The sequence below is a fragment of the Macadamia integrifolia genome, chromosome 7 (assembly GCF_013358625.1).
Source record: "Macadamia integrifolia cultivar HAES 741 chromosome 7, SCU_Mint_v3, whole genome shotgun sequence".
Taxonomy (NCBI): Eukaryota; Viridiplantae; Streptophyta; class Magnoliopsida; order Proteales; family Proteaceae; genus Macadamia; species Macadamia integrifolia.
In genome coordinates, this window is record NC_056563.1 from 35,642,304 (window position 1) to 35,657,087 (window position 14,784).

At 38.6% G+C, this 14,784-nt stretch overlaps 2 protein-coding genes and 1 pseudogene across 2 annotated transcripts; all 3 read left to right on the forward strand.

Annotated features, from left to right (window-relative positions):
• The window catches only part of LOC122085117, a 6,206-nt pseudogene extending 5,263 nt beyond the window's left edge, over positions 1-943 (forward strand).
• Positions 944-2,943: 2,000 nt separating this feature from the next.
• LOC122084629 (60S ribosomal protein L8-1-like) lies at positions 2,944-3,616 on the forward strand. The gene has a single exon (XM_042653031.1). The coding sequence runs from the start codon at positions 3,107-3,109 to the stop codon at positions 3,599-3,601; it is 495 nt and encodes a 164-aa protein (XP_042508965.1). The 5' UTR covers positions 2,944-3,106; the 3' UTR covers positions 3,602-3,616.
• Positions 3,617-10,049: 6,433 nt separating this feature from the next.
• LOC122083339 (auxin response factor 5-like) lies at positions 10,050-13,908 on the forward strand. Its single transcript, XM_042651098.1, has 10 exons — positions 10,050-10,145; positions 10,281-10,337; positions 10,491-10,643; positions 10,741-10,825; positions 11,024-11,114; positions 11,739-11,903; positions 12,018-12,140; positions 12,398-12,473; positions 12,587-12,722; positions 12,793-13,908. Exons 2-10 carry the CDS (start codon positions 10,314-10,316, stop codon positions 13,761-13,763), a joined length of 1,824 nt encoding a protein of 607 aa, XP_042507032.1. The 5' UTR covers positions 10,050-10,145; positions 10,281-10,313; the 3' UTR covers positions 13,764-13,908.
• Positions 13,909-14,784: the final 876 nt, after the last annotated feature.

Genomic DNA, 14,784 nt, shown 5'->3' on the forward strand with positions numbered 1-14,784 from the left:
TTATTTATTTCACATGACCAAAACATGTATATTTAGGAATTTTGTGTGAGGAAAACAAATCTATCCTTGTGCATGTGTATTATAATTTTCTAATTATCCAATTGCTTCTTACTATTCTTTTCCTGCCTCATTCTGGATTGAAGACTCGTTTACTAATGGGTTTTTTGCAGCACTATTATATTTTTGTTGGGAAGTTTTCCAAAAATGTATGCCATATACTGTGAACTTTTGGAAGATTGGCAGTGGTGTTTCCAATGTGTAATTGAAAGACTATGTAATTTCCATTCACATAGATCCCTAAGATATTTCCACTAAAATAAATAGAGTAAGTGTAAGTGGTTGTTTTTTGAGATTCTGGGTTTGCATTTATATTTATTGGCAGGATCAAGCTTCCCTCTGGTGCCAAGAAGATTGTACCAAGTGGGTGCAGGGCTATGATTGGGCAAGTTGCTGGTGGGGGTAGGACTGAGAAACCCATGCTCAAGGCAGGTAATGCATACCACAAATTCAAAGAGGAACTGTTGGCCAAAGGTTCGTGGTGTTGCCATGAATCCAGTGGAGCATCCTCATGGAGGAGGAAACCACCAACACATTGGACATGCGAGCACAGTTCGCCGTGATGCACCTCCTGGCCAGAAAGTGGGTCTCATTGCAGCAAGGAGGACTGGTCGGCTTCGTGGTCAAGCTGCTGCCACAGCTGCTAAAGCTGATAAGACTTCTTAGTGAGTTAAAATGTTTTCTTTCAGGTCTTCATTTGTTATATATTCTTGGAACCTCTTCAGGATACTTGTTTCATGAGAGGAAGAGGCCAATCATTTTTTGAATCTATCCCCTTAAGAAGTTTTGTAGTGGGAGATTTGCTGAGAATTTTGAGATAGTTGTGATGTGCTGTATAAGAATCGAGTTTATATTTAATGGAACACCATTTGCGATGATGCTCAAATAAGTCTGTTGGGGTTAGCATTTTGATTGGTAATGTCTGTGGAACACATCCAGCTCATCCGATTTGTCCCCCTCGCCAAGCCTCTAAACAGTGGAAAGAACTGTTTTGTTGAACCCAAAACTTTTCCACCCTAAAAGTTTACCATCGCATGTGGGATCAATTCTCACAAGTTCTCTCATTTATATCAATCGAACAAATGAGGCCTGAGGGAAAATGGTTGGTGTGGCAGGAGTGTGGGCCTTGTGTGAGACACATGGGAAACTAAATAACTGCCCCAAACCCACGCCGCCCCACCCACACATGAAATATAAATTGATGTCCCTGATGATACTTTTTTGTGCTTTTTTTTTTGGCTCCCATTAGCCCCAGTGCAGGTGTAGGGATGGATCAATAGATTAATATTGCATTTATTTATTTATTTTAATACAATTTGGACCTGATACGAACTGTGATGGTCCATGCAGTATCAGTGATATGGCCACCGATATTAATACCTATCGGTTATAACCCGCGGAAAAAAATCAAGGAAAAGTTAATAAAAATACTTAAAATTAGGTTTGAGTTTACAAAACTATCCACCTAAAGTTTCATGTAACAAAAATTTCCAAAATAAAGTTTGAAAATAGTGATTCTTCATCCCCCACATACAAACCCAAACTCAATTTTAGGTATTTTTGTTTACGTAAACTTTAAATGGGTAGTTTTGTAAAAGGAAACCTAATTTTATGCATTTTTGTTAACTGAAAATTTTTATGAATAGTTTTGTAAAAGAAAGCCAAAAGTGGATAATCATATAATTTTCCATAAAAACAATCCAATGCGGATAAAGGATAAGAAAGCCCTACCCGCCAGATTTTTTATCCAAAAAAAAAAATTCCAAAATGGGCTAAGAGGGCCTTACCCACCAGCCCAATTTAACCCTCTCAAAATAAGCACTGATTGGCCCAGTTGCATGATAGGCCTGCTAGGCCAATCCAAGGGTAAAAAACTCTCTCCAACACCAAGGGCTGGGAGGGCTTGAAGACACATCTCTAGGGCTTGGGATGCATGACCAAGCCCTCTCAGCCATATCATTGGAGATCCGACTTCTCTCCTTAGGGCCCATCGTCTAGGTCTTGCCCATAGCTACTTGAGCGAATGCCAAATGGTGAGGCGATGATCCAACGGTTCTTGGTGTCTCATTTTTCGAGCCTCTATCATCGTCTCGTACTCTGCGCCTTTCTCAAAGATCATTGCTTAGCCATATGACGCTCATGTAGGTCATAAGCCCAAGTCATTGGAAAGGAGCCGAATCAGTCTAGGCCTATCAGATCAGTTGAGAGCAATTGGCCAAAAATCAGAACCCAAAGACATCTTTCATACTCTCCTTGTAGTTTCTTCTTCCCCTCGTGTTTTCTAAAATAATGATTTAAGATGACGGACCCGTTTGATAATGTTTTTACTGTTTTTGTTTCAAGAAACGACAGAAACATAAATTTCTGTTTCTAGAAACAGAATTGAAGGTGTTTGATAAGTCATGTTTCTAGAAGTAGATAGTAACCAACGAAAGAATGGCCACGAGTCGTTTCCAGAAACGGCGAAACAAGTTATACTTGTTTCGCATGGGTCGTTTCTTGAACCATAAATAGGTAGAAATTTCAATTTCTATTTCTAAAAACAAGTGAAACGAAACAGTTTTATCAAACTCTTTTTGTTATGTTTCTGCTGTTTCTGGACACAGAAATGACAGAAAATCGTTTATTGAAATGTTATCAAATGGACCCGACATTTCCTATCTAACCTTGCCATTGGAATCAGGGTTTGAAAAATCGAACCGGATCTGAATTGGCAGGGCCGATCCCAACTCTGATCAATCGAATCGAACTGATCCTGTATGGAACCTTGGGTTTAGGGGTTTCGATTCTGGTCCAATCCGGATTGGAATGGGCCGGTGCCGAACTAGATCCGGATTTCTGTTTTTTAAAACTCAACCCTTGAACTGGTTTTGTTGGTTCCCTCGGTCTAGGAAGTTGTGGATTAGGGTTTAAAGCTTCTTTCCCTGCGTATTTATTCTCCACAGAGCCGGGCTTCGTTCTGTTTGATCCATCCCTTTTTCCGGTACCTGTGACTGAGAGAGCCAGAAAGCTTTCTTCTCAGATCGAGAGATTCAAAGTAAAGTAAGCGATGGGTCGTGTAATCCGAGCACAAAGGAAGGGAGCAGGGTCTGTCTTCAAGTCCCACACACACCATCGCAAGGGCCCTGCTCGCTTCCGCAGTCTCGACTTCGGAGAGCGAAATGGGTATCTGAAGGGGGTCGTGACCGACATCATCCACGACCCAGGCCGAGGCGCCCCACTCGCGAAAGTCACCTTCCGTCATCCCTTCCGATACAAGCACCAGAAGGAGCTTTTCATTGCTGCTGAGGGTATGTACACGGGTCAGTTCCTCTACTGTGGCAAGAAGGCCACTCTGATGGTTGGGAACGTGTTGCCTCTTCGTTCCGTCCCTGAAGGTGCTGTGGTCTGCAACGTTGAGCATCATGTTGGTGATCGAGGTGTTATCGCTAGGGCATCAGGTGATTACGCCATCGTCATCAGTCACAACCCTGATAATGACACCTCCAGGTTCGTTGTATACCTCTCTCTTCTTCTCCTCTCCCTCTGTTTGTTTTTCCACTAGTAATTATAAATAATAGATATCTCAATTCTTTGAACTTACTCCATCGAAAATCTAGTGAATAGCATTAATCATCATCTTATGTATGCAATTATCTGGGCTTTTGTTTTTGATTTTTTTTTTTTTTGATCTCTTTGTTTATCATGACAAATAATTGAAATTTTTTGGATTATTTAATTTCTTAGGATATCTCCTCTTTGTTTACCATAATAGTTGGAGTTATTTATATTGTTTGAATGTTTGCCTTAGGAAGTTCTCCTCATGACAAGTAATTTGTCACTTTGTGTTTTTTATCTCCTCTTTTTTTTTTTTTTTTTTAGTTATTTCATATTTTGCAGGGTTAGGGTCAAGGTACACCCGGCCCTTAATAGCAAACCGGGTCAATCAGGGTCAGAGTTAGGGCCAATCAGGGTCATCCCGGCTAGGCCCAAACCGGCCCGAATTGGCCTGGGTTGAAGTTTTGCGGCCCTGAGTTAGGGTCAGGGTGGATTTGGGCCCAATTAAAGGGACTCGAGGTTGGGCTAGGGTTTTAAGGAGCCCAGCTCAACCCAGCCCTGTTGCACCCCTAGTTAACTCTACAATAATCAGTGAAGTTACTGCATGAGGTTGTCGACTCTTTTATAAGTCTATGCTTGGACCTTATGCAAGTGACCATTGTTCACAAAAACGGGAATGGAAAAAAAACATAAACAGACTGTACGGGTCTTAAACAGTAAAAATTTTCGAACGCTACAATCAAATAAACAGTAAAAAAAAAGAGAGGTAAAAAACGGAAAACTGATGGTATAGGTTTTAAACGTGTAGATTTTAAATAAATGGCACCATAAAAATGGTACTATACCCATATAAATTAAGGAATTGTTACATTAATACTTACATCTAATGTTCAAAATAACTACAGTATCCAATACTAATGCATATATATATATATATATATATATCTATTGTCTCGTTATAAGTTTTATGACATATAATTGAATATCATCCACTACCAATTCTAAATTCATATACCACACGTGTCCAAGTATTATTGAGCAATATGGCTTGGCTATGATGTTCTTCATTGTTGTCAATAGGGGTGTCAATTCCTAAACCGAACCGTAAAATCGGCTGGACCGAACGATACATTTCAGTCCTATCTAAATATGCTTAGACAAAAGATAATATGATGTAACTTATTGGACCCTCCCTTCCTCCCTCCTCCATTAGAGAGCAAACGAGAGTGATGATCGTCGAGGAATAATTCCAACCTCTCTCTCTCTCTCTCTCTCTGCCATTAAAGACTTTTGGTTTATACACATACATGGAATGTAATAACAACCCTAATCATCATTATCTTTTCATTGCTTCTCTCTCTCTACTGTGCCACTGTTTTCTCCATCGGAGAGGTCTAGATGTGTGCATATTCCATCACCCACTATTTGATACATCAAACACCCACAGGCCACAGCTGATGGCTTCAATGTTGAGGGGGTAAGAAGTTTGATAACGTTTCTTCGGTCATGATACATCTTCTTTGCACACCGTATTGCAGTGAAACGGGGTTGGGGTCTTTTTTTCCTTCAATTTGCTGTTTCAAGAGATGGCAAAACGAGTGAGACTTGTTTCGCCAAACGCAAAAAAGGTAGAAACGCAATGTTATCAAACTGGCCCTAAGTAAAATCATGGAACTAAATCTCAGTTGAAACTGATTGAAATCTCTAAGTTGTCATCAACTTTGGATCTAATCAAAATAAAACCTATAATTGAAACCCACCTTTCAACTCTAAATTTCAATCGAAGATCGAAACCTAGTGTTGAAATTTCGTAATGAGATTCAAAACATCTCGATTTCGAGTTTGATAGAAAAATTGACCTCATAACTAGATTTTAGGGCCCATTTGATTTTGTTTCAAAAATGTGTTTTCCCGTTTTTAATGTGTTTAGAAACGGAAAAACACCCTCTACAGGGTTCTAATTTTTTTTATGATGGCTTTGATGACCTCCTCTTATAATATCTAGCAATGAACACTGAGTACCATGGTTGAAGAACTCGGTATTAGAATGTGATTGGTCAAGGTTGATACAGATCCATATCGATCAAGATCTGACACAATACCCTTCCTATCAATTATTTAATTATTTATTTATTTTTAACTATTATACATTTTGTTTATACTAATTCATCAATACAATATTGATCAAGAATTGAGATCGATCAAAACCAATTCTGATCCGATTCTTCAAACCATATTAAGTAGTGAGTAAATATCCTAAAATCAATGGTTTTGATAGGCCCAGTGAAAAATAAGCTATTGCCCTATAATCGCTCGAATCGGTGTGAATTCAAATCGACATATCCCACTATTGTTCGTTGACTGCTTGTCATATGGGGTTTAAGCTTTAAGCTTGGACTATGCTGAGTATCAAGAAGTATCATTTTTCATTAAAAAAAATATATAAAAAAAAAATCTTCCAAAAGGAGGTACCTAAGGAAGATGGAACAGTTTCCTTTGATATTTACCAGGAAGGAAGGGAGATGGTCGAGTCCGCGTCCACAGTGAATGTGGGACCTACCCATTCAGAAAAGAAAGGACACTTTTATTCATGACCCCACATCCACAGCCGTTGGGGTTGGGGTTGGTCCCACAGTCCCTCACATACGCAGACCAATAAAGGTCAACAAAGAGTTAGAAATGTACGGTGTGTGCAAGATATCGAACTGCATGTACGCCACGTGGATTGCATGGACGGTATTGGAAGCAGGAACACAAAGCTAATCAATACTCCCACTGTCCCACACTACTTTTAGAGATTAGTTATAGTTTCTGATCATTAAAAACTGTTAATCCAATACAATAATTACTTGACTTTCGGTCGGTGCTCACTGCCGCTCTGGGCGCGTGGGGCCCTAGGAAGGGTTTTGATTCCCAACACATCGGGAGTTGATAACAGCGTCTACTTCCACCACCAGCGCCTATAGCCTATAACTCCATTATCACCCCATCCTACGTTCTAAACCCTAATTCTCTATATTTTAATCATACGGTTCCCGTTGATGGCCCACCATTTTTAATGTTACACCCGATGCATCCCACTTCTTTAGACACTCCATCTCTCAACAATTAATCTATTTAGAGATGTAAATGGACAGGCATAATTTAAAATTCGAATTTGCATCCATATTTGTGCATTCGAATTAAAATCGGAATTATTCATAATATAAATATCTGATTTAATTAAATAATTATTTAATGATTTTGAGGGTTTTTGAGATTTAGACCGATTTTAGAGAATGAGGACAAGAACTAAGATAACTGAAAAAAATAAAAAATAAGAACAAATTATATTCATTAGAGAGAAAGGCTTGGATTACAAAAGTAAGAGAGTACATAGGTCATTGAAGGTCATCGAAAGGATCTCGGATGATCCATCAAAGTACGAAAGTCAGGATTTTTCAGAAAATAGATTTCTATTCGAATAGTGCATTACCTCATGGATAAGCTCACACTAACCTGTCATTGATTGGGTAGATTTTTTTTTGCTAAACAATCATTAGGTAGTTGTTCACCATTTCAAAGTCTGTATCAGTGGTTTCAGAAATGGAATTGCTAATCTAGATTCAGATAAGACATTGATTTGTTTACTAAACACTTGTTATTTTATAGGATCTCCCATTCATCAAAAAGGTCGTTCTTTCTTTATAAATACCAATTCATTGATGGTTGAAAATCCGAATTCAATCTGCATATATATCTGATCAAGAAATATTTGAATCCAATCACATCCAATAGAATTCGATCCATGTTCAATCCATTTACATCCCTAATTCCCACATCCAAGTCATTCTTGCAGTAACATAATATAGTAGGTAATGAAACACTGCAGTGATTCTCATCATAATCGTCATGTACACATCATAAGAGATTAAGGAGAGGCATTAACTTATTGTTAATTAAAGCATGCATTATGCATTATGCATTATCCAATTAGGAGAAGGAAAAAACACGCATCTATCTTCTCCGCATCCTCATCCTTTTTATAGTTTAATTCTTTAATTAGTAATAATTTATTAACTCCTAATCACTAAATCCTCTAATGTCGTCAGGTCTTCAGGTAGGATCAGTTTTCCATCCTCTGACATGTGTCTCTTTTTAAAATTTTTTATTAATTTTTAACGTTAGCGTGCAATCTCACATTTGTTTTGTCGTGAACCATACGCGTGACGAACGGTCAAATTTCATACGTAAAAGCGGCCGAATACGAACCAGAGAGAGAGAGAGAGAGGAAGAAGGAGAAGAGAGAGAAACTGCCATTACTGAGACTGTGAGTGAGTGAGTAGAGCAGAGGAGTAGAGGACCAGTAGAAGATCGGACAGAAGCACCAGACCAGAGAAGAGGAATCTCTCTCTCTCTCTCTCTCTCTAGCTGAGATTCCAGTAGGACCAGTACCCGTTTTCGTGTTTTCTTCTTCTCTACCTTTTTCTCTCTTCCTCCCAGTCTAAAGCTGCAACTGATTCGCCATAAACAGAGTGCGCAGGGTAAGAGGGGGTGCGCATAACAGTTGCAGTCTTTTCCGTTCTCTTCTTCAACTATATAGTAATAGGAACAAAGCTGTATTTCATTGACAGGGGAAGGAGAAAGGGAAAGGTGGGATGTGGAAGGAATCGATAGCTACTTGCTGATATATTCTATATATGAACTTTTGTTCTTTTGGTATCTCAGTGTTTAATGTGACAAGTAGCTTGACTTGGAACATCTGGATTGGTGTTCTTTAACAATAGGGGAAAACTTTACTGTATTGTACTCTCTGATTTATAATTCTATGGAGCTAGAGCAGTGTGATTAGTATATGAAAAGTAAAGTAACAGCATATAATGCTTCAGGCTATTTGAGGAAGTTATGTTCAACAATGCCATTTATACGGTTATTCCTTGTTATATTTGCTAGTTTTTTGGATTCAAATACTACACATGAGCATGTTTGAATGAGGTTCAACCCCCCCCCCCCAATTTTTTTTTTTAAATAGATAAATAAATGAATAAGGATAATGTTGCCACAAATATTAATTCTATCTAGATTTCCTTTCTTATTCAGAACTCCATTATATGATTCATGTTCTAAAAGACACTCATTTGTTTGTGCCCATCCATGATGCTTATGTTAGAATTGATTATTCAATAAGTATGTTAGAACCATGTCAACCGAGTCTCTTCGTCTGCTTCAATAGCTTATAGCAAGTCAAAAACTCTCTCTCTCTCTCCTCTTAATTGGTTAGCAATCTGGAACAAACTATTCAGTCATTGGGCAATCAGTAGGGGGTTATTCAAATACATTGTACGGATGTCAATAGGATTCAAATCTGCTAGTTGACAGCTGATTACACTGTTTCCTTGTCCTTAACTGATTGTTCTCAAATTTCTGACTGATGCTATTCATGCATATCTTAAGTTATTGTAATATAGAAGATTCAATAAGATATTTAAGTATTGACATGTGACATTACAAACTTGATTGTTGTTGATAATTTTCCTTATGACTTACCCTTGAGCTCATCTAGTAATTCTGCTTCAGTTTTTCAATAAGTAGATCCCGCTTTTTGATGCCTTAAATGAGGGTTATCTCTGTCGACAATTCATGTAGAGTGTGGTGTTGGAACATCAGTCAATGGAGATTATATGATGAAAAAAGATTGCTGATAGAGTAGCACAGCTATTTCTATTGAAGAGTCAACAAGGAGGGAGAACAAATATGCCAATATGAAGTTTGAACATATGATCGAAGGGAGATGACTTCATTTTGTACGCGAGTCAAAAAGACATATGGGTGTGCCAGTTTTCAACAAGGATATCAAGTGTTTTATTTGGCAAACTTCAAAATTCAGCCTACAGTGACACCTTTGTCTCTTTAATATCTATATTTTTCTGGTAATCAATCACCTTTGTACAACAGCAGTGCATATAAGTATGCTTTTCTTTGCAGCTGATTGCTCATTCCTGATCTCTCTCAGTCTTTTTCTTCTTTTCTAAAGATACAAAATTGTGATTTCTCCAGTGGTTTCAACATGTAACACACGTGGATGCATCTAGAAAGTGACAAACATGCATGCCCTTCATATGAAAGTTGAAGTAGGACTAAACAACTACCCTTTCATCATTTTTGTTTCTTTATAGTTTCTTGGCATTGTGCCTCATTTCTCTGACTCTTCTGAACTCATGCATGCCATTGGAGGTGGACTGTCTAATTTCTTGATCCCTCTCGGTACAATCATACATAAGGGATGTTGGGTACCACTGGTGACAGTATAATATCTTGACTTCTGTTAATGAGATGTATTATCTTGTATTATATACTTTTTTTGGGTGGCAGTTTTGATATTTTATATTGTGTTTACATCCCAAAATTTTTACGACGTCTTGCTCTTTTCTTTCTTTGTCTACATAACTGGAGATTTTCATTTTGCCCTACAGGTGGCAGTATCAACTAAAAGAACAGTTAGCTCACATATCCCAAACTACCCAAATCTTCAATCCCAGTTGCTATGCCACGTTCACAATGTCACACTACATGTATGCTTTATGATACCTTACATGTCTCCCATTCTTTTCTTGAATTATTTTGTTTTACATTTTCATTTATTGGTCTTATTGCATGTTTCTGAAGATATCTCATTTATGGCCTGCTTAACATTATCGGATTTCCAGGCAGACAAAGATACTGATGAGATATATGCACAAATGAGTCTTCAGCCTGTGGACTCTGTAAGCCAGTTTATTTTTCATTCAGAATGGAAATTTCTTTCCTGATATGCTACATTTTGTATTGTTTACATCTGGATGAATCAACAAAATGTTCCTCAAATGTGAGGGCCATATAAATGGTTAAATTTTTTGATGCTATTCTTAATTGCTCAGGAAAAAGATGCTTTCCCTATTCCCGATTTCGGATTAAAACCAAGCAAGCATCCCACTGAGTTCTTCTGCAAGACTCTGACTGCCAGCGATACAAGCACACATGGGGGCTTCTCAGTTCCTCGCAGAGCTGCAGAAAAGCTCTTCCCACCATTGGTGAGGGTTCTACTATGCTGAATAAAAAACTCTAATAATTCTAACTAAGATTGAGTTAGATCAAAACTAAATTTTATTATTATTTTATCTGTTTCAGGACTATTCAATGCAACCTCCAACTCAGGAGCTTGTTGTTCGAGATTTGCATGATAATACGTGGACGTTTCGTCACATATACCGTGGTAAGCGTGCTTGGGATATCCATTAAGTAATTCTTGTCCTATTTATTTTTCGGGAAGATTATAATTCTTCATCTATGAGAAGACTTAAGTGCATAATTTGTCTTTTGCCATTGACCCACAGCTATTTACTCATCAGTTCACATTCTAAAGTTGCAGTCATTCAACCCTTTTACACTTTCAGCTTCTTTTGTAATGTAGGGCAGCCAAAGCGACATCTTCTTACTACCGGTTGGAGTTTATTTGTGGGTGCTAAAAGGCTTAAAGCAGGTGATGCTGTTCTATTTATAAGGTAAGTTTTTTCTTCTTTTTTTTTTTTGGGGGGGGGGAAACATTTCTACTTTCCGTAATCCATTGGATCGATGGATCGTGACATTAAAGTAGGAAAATTTATGAAAAGACTTTTTGATGCTTTGGTGTGTATACTCAGATTGAGCGCTTACTTCATGGTTTTGCTAGTCATCATTTTCAGCTTTCTAAAAATGATGCTTGAAAGTTTCACTGCCAGTTGCGGCTTGCTTGTTTTCAACTTAGAAATGATTTTTTTTTTGGGGTGGGGGGTGTGGGGAGGAGGGGGTTTATTGAGCCCCTCTATTAGAGAACTAGCGGTACAGAAATCACTCCTAAAATAGCATTGGAATATAATATTTATTCATGACAGTATTTGGGCAATGTAAAGTGTTCTTTCTGTTTATAACTTTCTACCCCCATGCCCATATGCATTGGTGAGTGAATGAATATATTTTAAGCTTGATATACTGTTTTATCTGTGGTGTTTCATGTCATCCAGCCTCATTAGTTCTACATGGATATATTTTTGGATGTTGATAAAATTCAATCAAGTACATTGATGACCTAAAATCATATGCTGAGTTTTCTTCATCGTCTCACTACAGCATATTCCTTCTTGTTGTAGGGATGAGAAGTCACATTTATTGCTGGGTGTGAGACGTGCAAACCGTCAGCAAACTGCAATGCCATCATCAGTGCTTTCGGCTGATAGCATGCACATTGGAGTCCTAGCAGCGGCAGCCCATGCTGCCGCTAATCGAAGTCCCTTTACTATTTTCTACAACCCTAGGTATGGTATGATGTTTCGTCATTCAGTGTATGCCATTCAGAATATTTGTGATCCTTGTCAAGAGAACATTTGGGCCTTGTATATTTAGATGATATTTTTCATTTGTCCGCATAGGGCATGCCCTTCACAGTTTGTCATTCCTTTGGCCAAGTACCAAAAATCTGTATATGGTAGCAAGGTTTCAGTTGGCATGAGATTCGGAATGATGTTTGAGACAGAAGATTCGGGTAAGCGCAGGTAACCTTCTGAATCACCAATTTTAGAAGATTTTTCTATAAATTGTAGCTAGGTTTGTTCCACACTGCCTTGTACCAAATCATAAAACAGCTGCAAATTACCATGATATAGAGTTGTTGATACAGTTCTGAGGGAACTGCAGCCTGCAGTATCTTGTTTTCGGACAGTACTGGGATATTAATTCTGTGATGCTGCATACATACCAATTTCTCTGAATTCATGATTACAAGGATTAACAAATTCTCTATTTTATTCAGATACATGGGCACAGTTGTTGGTGTCAGTGATTTGGACCCCCTGAGGTGGCCTGGTTCAAAATGGAGAAATCTTCAGGTAGTGAATTTAGTTCTATTCCTTTCAATTAAAGTTCAGGTTTGAGATCAATAAATCTGAAAAGATTTTGGTTGTATTGGTTGCTTGACTGGTGCATTTTGTCCCATGATCAGGTCGAATGGGATGAAGCTGGATGCGGAGAAATGCCAAACCGGGTTAGCTTATGGGATATTGAGACCTCTGAAAGTCTTTTCATTTTTCCATCACTTACCACTGGTCTCAAACGACCTTTACATACTAGATATTTGGGTAAGTCCATCATTATATTCTGCTTGTGGGCGAACTGGATTCTAAGATAATCGAGTTACTGTGTTAACAGGGGCAGAAATGGAATGGGGGAATCTAATGAAAATGCCATTTTCGAGGATGCCAGGAAATGTAATTGGAGATGTCCGATGTCCAATGTCTGGTTCAGAACAGCTGATGAATATGCTTCTCAGACCCCAAAGTATTAGTCCAGTTAGCTCCTTGTCTTCTGCCATGTCAACTTGTGTAACTAAGGCAGCTCCAGTACCTGAAGCAGAACCACTGAAACAGACATCAATCCAACGGAAACCTCAACTTCCTCATTCAGACCGGAGTCTGGTGCAAAATCAGAATCCTTCTCACTGCCTAGACCCCCCATGCACTGTAGATGCAAATTCAGCATTACAAGCATTTATACGTGAAAATATGCAACCTCCAAATAAATTTGAAAAGCAATTGGCAACACAAACAAATGTTGGGATACTGGAAACAGCACCTGTCCCTGCGACAGACCAGCTCAGCCAATTGCCTTCCTTTGGAAACTGCAGTGAAGACAAAATGAGTGGGGGCTCCTTGAATCCTCCGAACCTTGTAAATGAATTATTATTCTTGAACCAGGGGGCGTTGCAGTTTCAGACAGGTCTGTGCTTTCCTCATCAGCAGTGTCCAAATACTGGCTTCCCACTTCAAATTGATGCACTTCAGTTGGATGTGAACAACCAAAATGGCTTGCTTCCATACCCTAGTAACCTCTCATCACAGTACTTGGATGCTGATGATTGGATGTTGCAATCTTTTAATCTCCAATCACTTGCTGGGAACCTGAAATCACTAGGACCCTTGTCAGGGGCTAAGCAAGATACGTCATTAATTTGCTCAGAAGCAGTTAACCCAAGTCTGCCTCCATTGAGTCAGGAGATGTGGAGCCCTCAGATGAATCACCTAAAGTTTCTACCTCAAGAGCTCAACTTGCTTCATGCCATAAGAAGATTCAACCGCTGTTCCTTGTGTATCCAATTCATGTGGATTGAGAGATCTGTCTGAGGAAAGTAATAACCAGAGTGAAATATACAGTGGTCTTCATTTGGATGTAAGCAATGGTGAAAGCACTGTGGTTGATCCTTCTGTGACAAGTGTGGTCTTGAAGGGGTTTGGTACCTTGAGTGATGCTGCTTTCCAGACTCCTTCTGACTGCTTGGTTGGGAACTTCACTTCAAGCCAAGATGTTCAGTCTCAGATAACCTCAGCAAGCCTGGCTGAGTCTCAGGGCTTCTCTTTCCAAGAGTTCCCTGACAACTCTGGGGGAACATCTTCAAGCAATGTTGATTTTGACGAGAATAGTCTCTTACAGAAAACCTCATGGCAACAAGTATCTCAACCCCTGCGAACATATACAAAGGTATGAGTTCATACATCTCTTGAAGACATTCATTGGGTGTGAGTAATTTCAAGAGGAAACTTTTAAAGGTTTCATCTTGTTGGAGCTTCATTAAATCTCATGCCATACCTGTGTCAACCATAGAAAAGGTTTAGATATATTGTTTGATGAACTTTGAGGATGGCATGACTCATCTGGTGGGATGTGAGATTTATCAAGATTTGATATGCTGATAAAAGTAAATATATGTAAATTTTAATAAAGATGCATAACGGGATGGATTCTCAGCCTTCACAGTAGTATTTTTTATCACAGAAAAAATGTAATATTATCATTTTTTATCAGAAATGTGATGTATTGGAGGGTAAGCATCATCTGATTGGTTTTTTTCTCTAACTGGTCTCCAAGACAGTTGGGATCAATTACCATGGATGCCTGCCATCTGTGCAGCACAGTTGCCTGTTTAAGGTGTTATTGTTGCCCTCTCATTGAAGAAAATTTTCATTGACACCCTTTGACATTTTGAAGCAATTTTGATTTCACAGGTCCAGAAACTAGGTTCTGTTGGGAGGTCTATTGATGTTGCAAGGTTTAATAAGGAACTATGGACTGCAATTGCATGTATGTTTGGACTTGAGGGATTGCTTGACGATGTTTGTCTTACAGAACAATCTTACATACATGTGC

What these genes read in the sequence shown, in the direction of transcription:
- LOC122084629 (XM_042653031.1), top strand. Translation starts at nt 3,107, where the DNA reads ATGGGTCGTGTAATCCGAGCACAAAGGAAGGGAGCAGGGTCTGTCTTC.
- LOC122083339 (XM_042651098.1), top strand. Translation starts at nt 10,314, where the DNA reads ATGAGTCTTCAGCCTGTGGACTCT. An exon ending in GTTTCGTCACATATACCGTG is followed by an intron (nt 10,826 to 11,023) that starts GTAAGCGTGCTT and finishes TTTGTAATGTAG; the next exon opens with GGCAGCCAAAGCGACATCTT. An exon ending in ACTATTTTCTACAACCCTAG is followed by an intron (nt 11,904 to 12,017) that starts GTATGGTATGAT and finishes TTGTCCGCATAG; the next exon opens with GGCATGCCCTTCACAGTTTG.